Source organism: Camellia sinensis, chromosome 10, assembly GCF_055761805.1.
Source record: "Camellia sinensis isolate YWXY chromosome 10, ASM5576180v1, whole genome shotgun sequence".
NCBI classification, from domain to species: domain Eukaryota; kingdom Viridiplantae; phylum Streptophyta; class Magnoliopsida; order Ericales; family Theaceae; genus Camellia; species Camellia sinensis.
This window is the reverse complement of record NC_138970.1, coordinates 70,141,645-70,155,355: the sequence shown is the minus strand read 5'-3', so window position 1 is coordinate 70,155,355 and position 13,711 is coordinate 70,141,645. Positions and strand designations below refer to the sequence as shown.

General features: G+C 37.5%; 1 protein-coding gene across 1 annotated transcript; it reads left to right on the top strand.

Annotated features, from left to right (window-relative positions):
• Positions 1–4,147: 4,147 nt before the first annotated feature.
• LOC114293713 (lysine--tRNA ligase-like) lies at positions 4,148–5,155 on the top strand. The gene is made up of 4 exons (XM_082893386.1): positions 4,148–4,312; positions 4,452–4,520; positions 4,615–4,758; positions 4,999–5,155. The coding sequence occupies exons 1-4, from the start codon at positions 4,163–4,165 to the stop codon at positions 5,086–5,088; spliced, it is 453 nt and encodes a 150-aa protein (XP_082749512.1). The 5' UTR covers positions 4,148–4,162; the 3' UTR covers positions 5,089–5,155.
• The last annotated feature ends 8,556 nt before the right edge of the window (positions 5,156–13,711 follow it).

Below are 13,711 nucleotides of genomic sequence, written 5' to 3'. Positions count from 1 at the left end.
TTCTTACTGACGGAATCATTCGATTCAAGTATGCTAGGTTTCATCTACTTTATCATTCTTAGATCAGATTGAAGATCTATTGATTCGATTCAAGTATGGTAGGTTTCGATTGAAGATCTATTGATCGATTGAAGATCATAATGTGTATTGTAGATGTTAAAATTGAACACAAAATACATACATACATATATATGAATGGATTGACAAATTTTTAACCATTTACTAATTAGCCTCACTTCTTTTTTTAAATCGATCATCCGTTTCTTATATTATATGCTAACAGGGGATGCATGTTGCTAGTTAGGTTGGCTGCACAAATCCTGTTTCTTATCAGGGCCCACACATATTGTTAAATCACACAACACAACATGATGTTCTCTCATTCCCTCACCTGTCTTTTTTAGTCATCCTTTGTCCTTGACAAGCCTTCATACTGGTGCAATTATTGGTCTTCACTGCATATAGCAAAAAACTGTGAATCAACTTTTCTCTTTCTTTGTGTGTGTGTATGTACATACATTTATTTTCTGTTATTGATGTCCACTTTTTGAATTTCTTTCTCTCAGATTTTTTCTAGTGCTTGATCTTGTAATCTTTTGGCACAAAACTATTATTTTATACATGGGTAGTAGAAGAAAAGAATTATTTGGAATATGGAAAAGAACATTCATATGGCAATGGTAGAACATTCATAGAATTCCTCTTCATGTGTTCTTTTGCTTTGTAAGGATTTTAGGCACTTTGGTTCTAATACCATGGCTTGGGTTCTTTGAAAATGTGTAGTTTGTGTGGTGCTATGGAGATTTGGTTGGAAAGGAATTCTAGAATGTTTGAGAGAAAATCAGATAATGTCAGGGCTTTGTAGGATATAATTTGTTGTTTGGCTTCCCTTCGGGCTTCTTTGCTCCTAGGTCAGCGTCTTCTAATTTCAAGGGCATACCCTTATTTTTTATTAGTAGAGTTTGGACAGCTGTGTGTGATATGTAATTTTCTTTTATTAGTAGAGATTGGACAGCTATGTGTGTGTGATATCTCTCTTTTCCTTCTATTGTAATTAATTTTCCTTTATTGCCAATAAGAGTATCCTGGAAAAATTCTTTAAAGTCTGATATATATATATATATATATACTACCCCCATGGAACATCTGTAGAAAGGCCATAAAAATAAGAGGCTTTGCTTATAAGTTATATCGTTTAGGCAGTGGTAAAATTAGTGGTAAGCTAGCAACATTGCCACTGATGAAAACTTGTCAATAATTTTCTTGGTGGAATTCTTACATTTTCCTTTGTAATCTCAGTAAATGGACCTATCAAATGGGCCTATCATGAACCGGCAGCCAATCTCGATTAGAAACATCACCCCTGCAATTGTCAAAGTTGTAAGACTCATAACTTCTTTATTTATTTATTTTTTGCTTGCTGCAAAAAAATAAAGGTGGTTTGCAAACTATACCCAATTGACTGAAGTTTACAACAAATACAAAAAAAAAGGTATGGAATCTTTCAATCACTCCATTTTTTGGGGGGTTTTTGCTTTTTGTCTCTAAAAGTATATAATAACCGGAATAATCTCTTTATATTTGTGTAAACTTTTCAATTAACTATGAAATACACTCATAAAGTTTTAAGTTTTTACTTCAATTTTACATTTTCACTCATCTTTTATGTTTTCATCTGTGTTGGGTGGTATATGCCCCTATATAAAACCCCATAGGTGTTAAAATATTCATATACATGAGTGTGTAAATTTTTTTGATTGCATATACATTAGTATATATATATATATATATTTAAATTACATATACATTCATCCATAAATTTAAAATACAAATTTCAGTTTGCCCCCATGGTTCAACTCAAGCTTCATGAACTTTAATGGCCAACAATAAAACCAATAAATTTAAAATGCAAATTTCAATTTGCCGTTGGTCTTATTGAATTAGTAGGAAAAAAATAGCATAGGAATTTTTAAGCATAAAAAATAAGCAGAAAACATAATTATGTGGTTTACCTTCTTTACCCACCAAATTGACTGTACTACCAAAATACCCAAACAAAATAATACTGCCTACAAACCACAACTTAATAGATATGATACCAAGGCATAACCCTTTAACTTGCTTTTTTAATAGAAAATTTCCATTTGGAGTCGGTTTGCAATTTTGGCCTAAATACTCTACTCAAGCAGCACTACTCATTCTTCTTTAGAGAATCAACTCTATTACTGTCACAAGAAACATGCTCTCCCATGAGAGGAAAGCCCCTCAACCCTTGGGCGTATTAAAACCTTGGGCATGCTCAAATTCTTAACTCTAAGCCTCTTTTAGACCAAATTATTACTGCAAAGATTATGAAATTATTGCCGCAACAATACTACATAAAAGAAAAACCAACATCTAAAGATAGGAACTTGAGACAATTTCCAACAAGTTCACATAAAGAGAAAGGCCATGAATCAATTAAAGCAAAGAGGATTTGACCAAGGCATTGGACAATGCATGGATTTTAGAGTGTTGTGTCATTCATTGAGCTTCAGAAGAGCATTTTAATGTCTACTTGAAATGAACCAAAAAAAAAAAAAAAAAAAAATCTATTGTTATAACTTTGTTTTTAGATAGCCGACACTTAAAGTAACATTCAAGATCATAGATTTCTACTGCGCATTTATGTGTAAAATAATGATGGTGCCATTCAATGGTTGTGCTCTTGATTTTCAAATATTTAAATAAATAATAGAAAAGCCCAAAAAGAGAAAGCAAGATAAAAGAAAAATAAATAGAAGGCTGGGAAATAGTTGTTAGTACTTCTAGCTTTACAACTTCTTTTGTTTCATTTTGTTTATTATTTATTATTTTTTTAACTGGTTCAACTTACCTATTGATTTGAAATTGAAAATATGATTAAATACGTTAGATGTTACTTATGAAAGAAATTGTCTACATTGTTTGGTTTTATACATAGCAAGTAATTCCCCATGAGTAGAAACAAATGGAAGTGTATTGATTCTTTAATTAGAATGACATAGCTAGCGGTTTGTGGTTTACCTAATTACTGTTTTTGGTGAAATAAAAAGCGGGGGAGGGGAGGTGTGCGCTCTCATTCCATACCACTATATATATATTCTCTACAATTGTGAATTAGAGTGAAAGTCTTTTTAAAAAGTACCTAATTACCTATAAAAGCAATAAGTTGGTCATTTTCACTTATGGTTCTTTGGGGTTGACTTTTAATGACATTTGAGCATGGTCATATGCTAATTTGAGCAAGATGAGACATCTGGATCTAAGTTATAATAATTTTGACGAGGATGCCTTCAGGATTTTGGGTGCTCTCCCATCCCTTAAGTTTCTATCCTCAGTGCCCAATAGCATGGAAGGACCACTTTCTAACCAAGGTATGTGTATTTTTTATTTCTCAAATACATGTTGCATAAGTTAATTTTTTTAGCTCCATTTGAGTGTTGAGAAGACATAAAATAGTTGGAAAAATGAAGTCTTACAGCTAGCAATTTGTGCAAAATTATAGTTCTTTGTCAAATATATCTTTCTGGAATCTATTACTGCCTTCAATGGCATCATTGTCCTTAAATTTTTTTAACATTACATTTTCATTTGAAATTGAGCTACTAATTGAGGTGCCCATAGAATATAGTTCACAACATCAAATTATATTTATCTCTATTTTCCTTACCTCAATCTAATTAACGAGTCTCTTCACTTGGGTTACATGTTGTTTAATAATCAAATTTAATAATCCCTTCTTTTTTTGATATTTTATTGATACCATCATCATTATTATTATTAAAGTCAGCCCTTCTAAGTTTTAAATTGGTGTTGGTTGCTTCAGCCATTGTTCTCTTTCAATTAGCCAGCATATTTGTGATTTTTTAGGTCTTGTTTGTTCCTATGTTTACTTCGATTTGTAGTAGCACTTTCATTTCAAAATGCATCTGCCACTGCCAGTATAGAAGTAGAATAGTGTTTTGCTGATTTATTTTTCATTTCTACTCATATTGTGTCCTCTATTGAAATAAATTAGTATGAAATCTAAGTTGACTTCGATCATAGGAATACAGAGCATGGATTCTGTGAGTGATGATGTTGCAACTTAAAATTAGACCAAAATTTTTGTGTTATATATGATTAATGATTAGATTTCTGAATGCAGCTTGTGGAGCACTTTCTGGAGGAGACATGTGTAAACCCTACTTTCATTATTAACCATCCAGAGATTATGAGTCCATTGGCAAAGTGGCATAGGTCAAAACCAGGCTTGACTGAACGTTTTGAATTATTTGTTAACAAGCGTGAAGTATGTCATACCAGCTAAGGATTTCTATTTAGTTCTTTATTATTGTTATTTTTTTAAAATAGTGATTTTCTAAGGATTATGTATATATATACTTATATTTATATTTTTTCCTTGCATGCCATCTATGTTCTGTACGTAGGTTTGCAATGCATACACGGAGTTGAATGATCCTGTGGTACAACGCCAACGGTTTGCTGACCAACTCAAGGTATTATGATCATTAGGAATTGAATCATTGTGGCATGTAAAGTCATGTTGTGTGGGGTGCCTTGACTGAAGATTTTTGTATGATTAAATTTCAGGACCGACAATCAGGTGATGATGAAGCAATGGCTTTGGATGAAACATTTTGCACGGCTCTTGAGTATGGTTTGCCCCCAACTGGTGGTTGGGGACTGGGTATTGACCGACTAACAATGATGATGACAGATTCGCAGAACATCAAGGTTTGTGTTTTACCTTTGTGTGGTTTGTGTGAAATGTTCATGTGTTATCAGTTTGTGGTTTTGGATTTCCTTGCTGGTGATTTTTCATTTGTTTAATTTATTGGTAGTGTTGGTTTGGTGGGGTTGGGGTTGGGTGTGTTTGGCTGAACGTGGGAAGTTTCACATTCTACAATAGAAAGTTTTTTCGACTGAGCTTTTTTACTCAAGTGTCAATTGTTTTGTTTTTTGGTTTGGGGACAGGAAGTTCTACTCTTTCCGGCCATGAAACCTCAGGATGAACCTTCTGCTAAAGAACACATCCAAACAGCTTCTGGCTTGGGTCCAGTGTAGGTTTTCAATATGCCAACATGCATGCAAATCTGCCTACAGAAGGTTTACTTCTGTTTTGGTTATGCATTTAAATCTGTCAAGAAACATGCTGTTGGATTGAATTATTTAGTACGATATGTTTTATTACTGCTAACGATTTTCTATACATGCTGAAATATTGATTTCCTTGTAGTTCTCTAGATTAGTGGGATGGAGTAAACCAGCTTCTTATTTCAGCAAGATTCATAGGTACTATGATTCTGCTTTTATGTTGTGATGGAAGTTCAAGATCTTGTAATGATTTTTTGCCAAAATAGTCGTTTGAATCCCTAAATTTCTTTTGCATGGTGTCTGTGTCCTATTGATTTTGTTTGAGAAGCTGAGTCCTATTGATTTTGTATTCTACAATTCTAACATTTTGTGCGTAATGCAGCTTGTCCCTGGTGGTTCTCCTGATCCAGAATGTGTGGTGGTATGCAAGATTGCTTTTGTTAGCGCCGTCAGACTGGCAGATCTAAAGAAGAATGCTGATGGACAAGAAAGTCTGGTGTTTGCTACTTTAGCTGGTGACCTGGTAGTCCGAGGACTAATATTACTATCAGTTGTTATGACATTTTTTAATTTTTTAATTTTTTTTGTTGGTTCTTGTATTTGAAATAGAGAGTTTATTTGCATTGATGACTTATTCTTAACTCAGTAACTCTCCAATGACCATATGAAGATTTCTAGGGTGTGAGAAATATGAAATATTTTTGTGTAACATACACCGTTTGATTTGTGTGAATGTTTTGTTTTTGCACAATGATTGTGGACTATCATTTTATAAGATTTTACTAAATGAATGGGAGTTATTATTTTATATTAGTACTATTTTAGTTTTATTATAGGTATTTTAAAAAAAAATTAGCACAATTTTTTTTTTTAAAAAAAGGGCTATGACGGCGTTTTTAAAAACGTCGCTAAATAGTTGGGAAAAAGAGATGTGGTGGCGTTTTAAAAACGTCGCTAAATAGCATGGTGACGTCATGTTACAATTAGTAGAACTTTTAGCGACGTTTTTATAAAACGCTGCCTATAGTAATATAGTGACGTTTTAGCGGCGTTTTTATAAAACGTTGCCTATAGTAATATAGCGACGTTTCTAAAGCGCCATAGAGTTATAGAGACGGCCGCATCTTCGACGTTTAGTGCTAAACGCCACAAAAAGATTTGACGGCGTTTTTAGGACTTATAGCGGCGTTTTTCAAACGCCTCTAAAACCCTGATTTCCAGCAGTGTTTTTTATATTTTGGGTAAATTATGCAAATGATTCCTATAGTTTACATGATGTGTTAATTTGATCCCTACTGTTTTAATTTGTTCGATTTTGCCTCTTAATTTAATAGATTGTCATATTGGTCCAATAAATAATGACTGTTAGGTTTGGTGGACAGAAAGTTGTCACATGCTCAAACGATGTGTCAATTTGATCCTCATAGTTCACATGATATGTCAATTCGGTCCATGTTATTTTAATTTGCTCGATTTTGATAAGGACCAAATTAACACATCGTGTAAACTATATAGACCAAATTAACACATCGTTTGAGTTCTTATCCACCAAACCTAACGGTTGTTATTTATTTGACCAATATGACACAATCCGTTAAATTAAGGAGCAAAATCAAGCAAATTAAAGCAACAAGGACTAAATTGATACATTGTGTAAATTACAAGGTTCATTTACATAATTAACCCTTTTCTTTTAGAAAGTTATATTTATTTGATTTGGTGCCATTTGAGTTTAAGTGAATGCCCTTTTGTAATTTATATTTTCAATTTTCCGATTCATTTTTGGGATAGGAATGGAAGGTGAGGTGTGAAAATTCTTTTTGGAGGGATTAGTGGTTGAAATGTTAATTATTGAGTGTGAAAATCTACATTTCTGTTAGTGTGATTTTTTAGTGTTACATTGAAAAATGTACAATATGCAATTTTTGTGTGTTACATTGATTGGAATGTTATGTTTGCAAAAAATATACTAACAAGTTTTTTTTAAATGTTACGCTGTTATGTTTGAGAAAAATACACTAAGGAATTTTTTTAATGTATTACATTGATTGGAGTGTTATGTTTAGAAAAAGTATATTAAGGAGTTTTTGTGTATTACATTGATTAGAGTGTTACATTTAGGAAAAGTATACTAAAGAATTTTTTAGTGTATTACATTGAAGTGTTACGTTTTCGGAGTGTTACATTTGTGAAAAGTATACTAAGGACTTGATTTTTATTTGATTTTATTTTTTTGAAGTGTTACGTTTAGTGATTTCAACATTATGAAAAAACTCACATTTGCTACTCAAACAGTTCATAAGCACTTTTCTGTTAGAAGTAAAGGATTCTACGGACTGGGCTCTAGTGCCCTCAACAGCTAGGAGCTCCATGTTGATTCTCAACTAAAACTGTCAGGGGTTAAGGCAACCTCTGACAGTCCGGATCCTCTAAGGGTTCGTCACAACCCATTGTCACTCAGTGGTTTTCGTAATGGAGACCAAGAATAAGGCCTCAAAGTTAGAATGGATATGGAGAAGATTTCAGTTTCCAAATTGTTGTTATGTCAATCATGTTGGAGCATTGGGTGGGCTTGCTCTATGGTGGCTAGATGATGTAATTTTGGATGTCAGTGACAAATTGAAAAATCTTATTCGTGGTGTAGTTGGGTATCTGTGTTCTGGAAGATGTTGGTCAGCATCATTTATTTATATATCCCCAAATAGAGTGGAATGTAGGAAATTTTAGGATCTTTTGACTAGTCAAGCAAGGAGTGATCAATATCCTTGTTTGTAGGTGGGTCATTTCAATAAGGTCGGCTTTATGTGGGAGAAACAAGGTGGGGTGGTGTAGACGTCCCCTGAACGCCCCGGGAGGAACGAGTCCCCCCGTTCCGTTCGATATTGGGCTCACTACAGTTCAGGACTCTTAAATTGTCACGGTTCTCAATCTGAACCAAAGAGTCCAAATCCGGCAAATCGTTTTGAGAAAACAGATTTTGGAAGAAGTGCCAAACATGGACTGCTTTCCCAGATACAGAGTCGCCACCTAAATGTTTTATTTTGGGGAAATTTAGGAAACCCTGACTCGTTTGCCTAAGGCCACGTGTCCGTCATCACCAAAGTTGCCTCGGCTCGGGAACTTGGGTACAATTAGGGAAGGTCACTTCGTGAGCACCCCTGCTCGCTCGATCAAAGATCGGCCTCTACTAACCATGATATCTATTTTTGAAAACATTATGTGTTCTTATTCCGGTTATTAGCCTAGATTACTATGTGATGCGCACAGCATACAAGTATAGACTGGATCGCCTGAATTGGAACAAAATATTTCATGTTTGTTTGTTTGAAAATGGTTTGATGGTGCTACCCGCAAGTAGGCTAAGACGTGGATTTGCCACCCTCGGGTGGGCTTAGAAAAACATGATTTTGCCACTATCTAGTGGGCTTAAAACACAAAGTGAATGAATTGTTCCAATCCAAATAACCTAACCTTCACCCACAGGCATTCAGGCAGTTATATCACATAAGCAATTAGCCTCATGGTAAGCACGCTATCATGGCAGTCACTCACACGCATGCAAGGATGCTAAAGCATAAAACTTACCGAGTACTCCAAGCCAAAACAGAAACTAATTAGAAATCCATGCATGATCCTAATTATACAGAAATGCCTAATGCAACACATGCAAAAGTGCAACTATAGCAGGCTCGGCTATTCTAAACATGGCATATGAAATGCTACAGCTAATATGTATTCAACTTGAAATTGAAAATACAATGCAGTTAGTATGATGCGCCGAGCCCGGTGCATGCAAAACAGATGAATGAATGCAAACATGCTATCATACTGTATGCTAATTGAAACATGCCCTAATCTAACCATCATAAGCGGGTAAATAAAAGGGAGAAAGACGTGGGGTTGGAAGACATACATCACACACACGCACACTTATTACAGTTGTGCCCTCGCGCAGAGGGTCCGAATAATATACAGTCCCAAATGAATAATTACAGTCCAAATATGTACAAAACTCAAATTAATTAACAAATTAAATTAGGAAAGCAATAAATTGGCATGCAAGCCAGGGACTGCCTCAAATCTGCTTCGGGTGATGAATGATGCATGCTCGGGTTGCCTTGTGCGGAGAATCCCTCGCGATGCCCCGGTTTGCAATTGTTCTTGGAATGCGTGCCAAGCTCCGGAAGGCTGTTGATTTTTGATTTGCTGCAACAGAGAGCAACAAAGGGGCATGGCAAAGTATTTTCACATATGTATGCATGACTACTCTTCAGGGAGTGTAGTCCTTGGTCCTCGTGCCACCAATCACGCATATCGATGCATGATGGCCGAGGAGTCGAATTGCACGACTCAATATGAAATGAATGCACATATAAACACAACAAGACCTAAACTCCATCATGGATAATCCGGAGTGTCGGTGACTGGGAATTGAGACACGTTCCGTCACTCGAAGTACGAAACGTCCCTCGTTTCCCGTGCTTGGGCTAACTCCTATCCCAAGCACAATGCAATATGCATGACATGCATGAATGCAACTAATATACAACCTAGTATGCACAATGCTATGAAATGGCATAGACGATGCACGAGGTAACATGGCATACACAATGCGCTAACATACAACCTAGCATATGCAATGCTATGAAATAAAATGGCATACACAATGCACAATGCACTTACACCAACATGAGTGGACCTCAGCCACACTCACATCAGTAGCCATGAGATGAAAATGAGACACTCGAAATGCGTGCACACATGCACGCAAACCGAGGACCGACCCTAAGGCACAAATGCCACTCTAACAAAGCATGGCAAGGTATGAAACATGATATGCAAACATGCAAATTTCAATAGCAAAATATGATGCAAAACAGCCCCGAAACATGGCAATATGGTACTCGATGCATGAAATGAGACCCAAAACGCAAAACTAGGCACACGCAATGGCCTATAGCTATACAAAGCATGCATTATTTGAAAATTAAGTGTAAGGACAGAATCAAGGCAGTTCGAAAACATGCATATTTCCAGTTTTAAGTAAGGCCAAACAATGGACACAAATAGGACTAAGCTAGCATACAAAAAATGGCCCCGTAAGAGAGATAATGAAGCAAGTAGCATCTGCTGGCCCTAAATGGCCAAGAGCCCTTCAACAAAGTTTAAGAGGGGATCAAAATGAAGCACTTTACAGTTTTCAACAAGCCACGGATCTAAACACAAACAGGCCTAAAACATTGTGCAAGAAATGGGCCAAAAGGGAGACAAAGAAGCAAGTGATGGTTTCTGGCCTCAAACAGAGGAGGGCCCTTCAACAAAGTTGAAGAGGGGCCCAAAACATGGTGCTTTATAGTTAGTGACCAAATCCAAAACAGTGCACATGCAAGCTTAAAATACTATGCAAAATAAGGCCTAAAAAGAGGTTTAAACACAGAGAGCAAAAAGGGAACTTCAAAAAGTAAAAGTCCCTTGATCAAACATGAAGAGGGGGTCAAAATAAGGCTATTTACATTTTTGACCAGAGCCCAAAAACACAAACACAAGGGGCTAACAAAACATGCAAAAATAAGGCCAAAAGAGGGATAAAGAGGAAAGTGACAAAAGGAAGCCTCAAACAGTGAAGAGCCCTTCAACAATGCTGAAGAAAGGCTCAAAATAAGCCACTTTTCAGTTTATTACCAAGCTCAAAACAGTTTACAAATAGGCCTAAAATACTATGCAAGAAAGAGGCATACAAGAGAGGTAAAGAAGAAAGTGGTAGCTAGAGACCTTAAACATGGAAGGATCCTAAAACAAACATGAAAAAGACCTTAAAATAATGCTATTTTCAGTTGGGGTCGGAGCCCAAATATGCAAGCAAGTATGGCTAATATATTGAGCAAAATAAGGCAAGAAAAAGGGAGGAGAAGACTCACCCTTGAAGACCAAATCTTTGACAACTCTTGGACCAAGTTTGGTGGCTCCTTAGCTCTGGAAAACAGCTCCAAGTGGCTGGAATGGATGGTGGTGGTGTGGTGCTAGGAGGTGGTGTAGAAATGGTGTAGGATTTGGGAGGTTTTGAGGGTTGGAGTGTAGAGAGAGAGAGAGATACAATGTAGGAGCTCCAAACCAAAATTTCTAACCCCTAAAACACAGCTGGGGGTGCTGGTTATATAGGCAAAAGAGGGGGGAAAAAGGAGGGGGGGAATGGAATTCAAGTTTCCCCCCAAAAGTGCAGCCCCCCCGGATACAAAATCTGGGGGAAAACAGAGGGCATTTCTGTAAAGTACCTGGAGAGAGGATCATGGCCGGCCGGTTTCCTAGGGTTTAGGTGGCCGGCCGGCCCTCCCCATGGCTGGCCGGCCAAGGGTCAAAAGGCTCAAGAAGTATTAGTGGCCGGCCACCCCAGATTGGTGGCCTCACATGTGTGCACAACACAACCATGTGGTCAAAAACTGGAGAGAATGAACCAGGAGAGAGAAAAGGCCACTTTTAGGAGGGGTTCAAAAGGGTCACACAGAATTACTGGCCGGCCATATGATATTGGTGGCTTCCCAGGTGTGTACAACACAAATATGTGGTTTGGGGCAAGAAAAAGTGGCCTTAGGGTGGTCAACATTGGCTTTCAAGTGAGAAAAACGGGCGACGGAGGGCGATGGAGGAATAAAACTGGTTGTCAGAACAATTACTGGCCTCTTACCCTTCTACGACCTCCTTAGCCGTGAAACAGAGGTCCCTGCCAAAAATGAACTCAAACCGATGCAAAATGGAGGTTCGGGGGCCGAAACGCGCAGCTCGAGGCCCCAAAAACTGACTGTTAGGCACCGGAAGTGGTGTTCGACCACGAAGTTGGTTTTTCGGACCGCAGTGTCCTTCAAAAGGGAGTAAATGAGATGCATGCCAAAAACCGGAACAAACGGAGGTGGTTAAGCGGTCCCGAAACGAGGCACACGGCCAACGGCTCCGAAAAATCGAAAACCGGACTCCAAACGGGCAAAATGGCCTACGACCACAAAACGTAGCCTACGGCCACTGAGAGATGATCTACAAGACCTCTCCCTTCCTTCGGGAAGAAAAAACAGAGAAACCAGAGCCTGGTTCGCAAACCGAGGCAAAGCATGAAAGAGTTCGGAAGTCCGGAGGCAAGGCTCGCAGCCGAGACTCTGAAACCTCTGAACGAGCACGATATACAACATCACCAAGCGCTCAATCGGTGACGTCTGAGTCTTAAGGTCGGTCAAAAATGGGGTGTCTACAGTTGCTCTTCTTTGACAGAACTCGAAAGTCAAGAAGTGACGGGAGTGAATGTCAAAGTCCAGAGACGACCCATTTTTGACAAGGCCGAAGACTTAGACAAACAAGTGAGATAAACAGAGATGTGCCCGCAGGCAGGAGGCAAGATGCAAAACGGTATACACAAGGCCATATGCGACTTGATGATCATGCAAATGCGGCAAGCTGTAATGAAGCAAGTATGCGAAATAAATGCAACATTTTAAGCGAATGCTAGGCAAGCAAGTAAACTCGAGCCAAACTACACCTCGTGCAGAAAGGATGTAAGAAAATCATGGAATTCTCATTGCGAATACAGTGTACATGTGTGATAGATACACAGAGCGAACATGTGATTGACACACAAAAAGGTGAGCACAAAGTGTGATAGATGCACTAAGTGAACAAGTATGATAGATACACAAAGCGAGAGTGTGGGATTGATACACAGTGCGAACGCGTATGATTGATACACAAAGTAGGCATAGTGTGAGCGTGTGTGATTGATACACAAAGTGGGCAAAGCGAGTGTGTGATAGATACACTATTTGGGCAAAGTGTAATTGACATACAAAGGGTGAAGTGAGCAAAGTGTGATGGACACACTAAAGGTGAACACAAAGTGTGACAGATGCCCTTAGTGAACAAAGTATGATTGATATACTAAATGTGAACACGAAGTCTGATAGATGCACTTAGTGAACAAGTATGATGGATATACTAAAAGGGAACACAAAGTGTGATAGATGCACTTAGTGAACAAGTATGATGGATATACTAAAAGCGAACATAAAGTGTGATAGATGCACTATGTGAACAGAGTGTGATTGATACACTGAAAGTGAGCACAAAGTGTTATAGATGCACTATGTGAACTGAGTGTGATTGATACACTAAATGCGAACACAAAGTGTGATAGATGCACTATGTGAACAGAGTGTGATTGATACACTAAATGTGAACACGAAGTGTGATAGATGCACTATGTGAACAAAGTGTGATTGATACACTAAAAGTGAACACAAAGTGTGATAGATGCACTTAGTGAACAAGTATGATGGATATACTAAAAGCGAACACAAAGTGTGATAGATGCAATATGTGAACATAGTGTGATTGATACACTAAAAGCGAACACAAAGTGTGATAGATGCACTATGTGAACAGAGTGTGATTGATACACTAAATGTGAACACGAAGTGTGATAGATGCACTTAGTGAACAAGTATGATGGATATACTAAAAGCGAACACAAAGTGTGATAGATGCACTATGTGAACAGAGTGTGATTGATACACTAAAAGCGAACACAAAGTGTGATAGATGCACTATGTGAACA

Bases quoted from the DNA above. Each gene is read 5' to 3' on its own strand.
- LOC114293713 (XM_082893386.1), top strand. From the start codon at position 4,163: ATGCAGCTTGTGGAGCACTTTCTGGAGGAGACATGTGTAAACCCTACT. The intron at 4,521-4,614 runs GTATTATGATCA...ATTAAATTTCAG, and splicing joins GGTTTGCTGACCAACTCAAG to GACCGACAATCAGGTGATGA. The intron at 4,759-4,998 runs GTTTGTGTTTTA...GTTTGGGGACAG, and splicing joins CAGATTCGCAGAACATCAAG to GAAGTTCTACTCTTTCCGGC.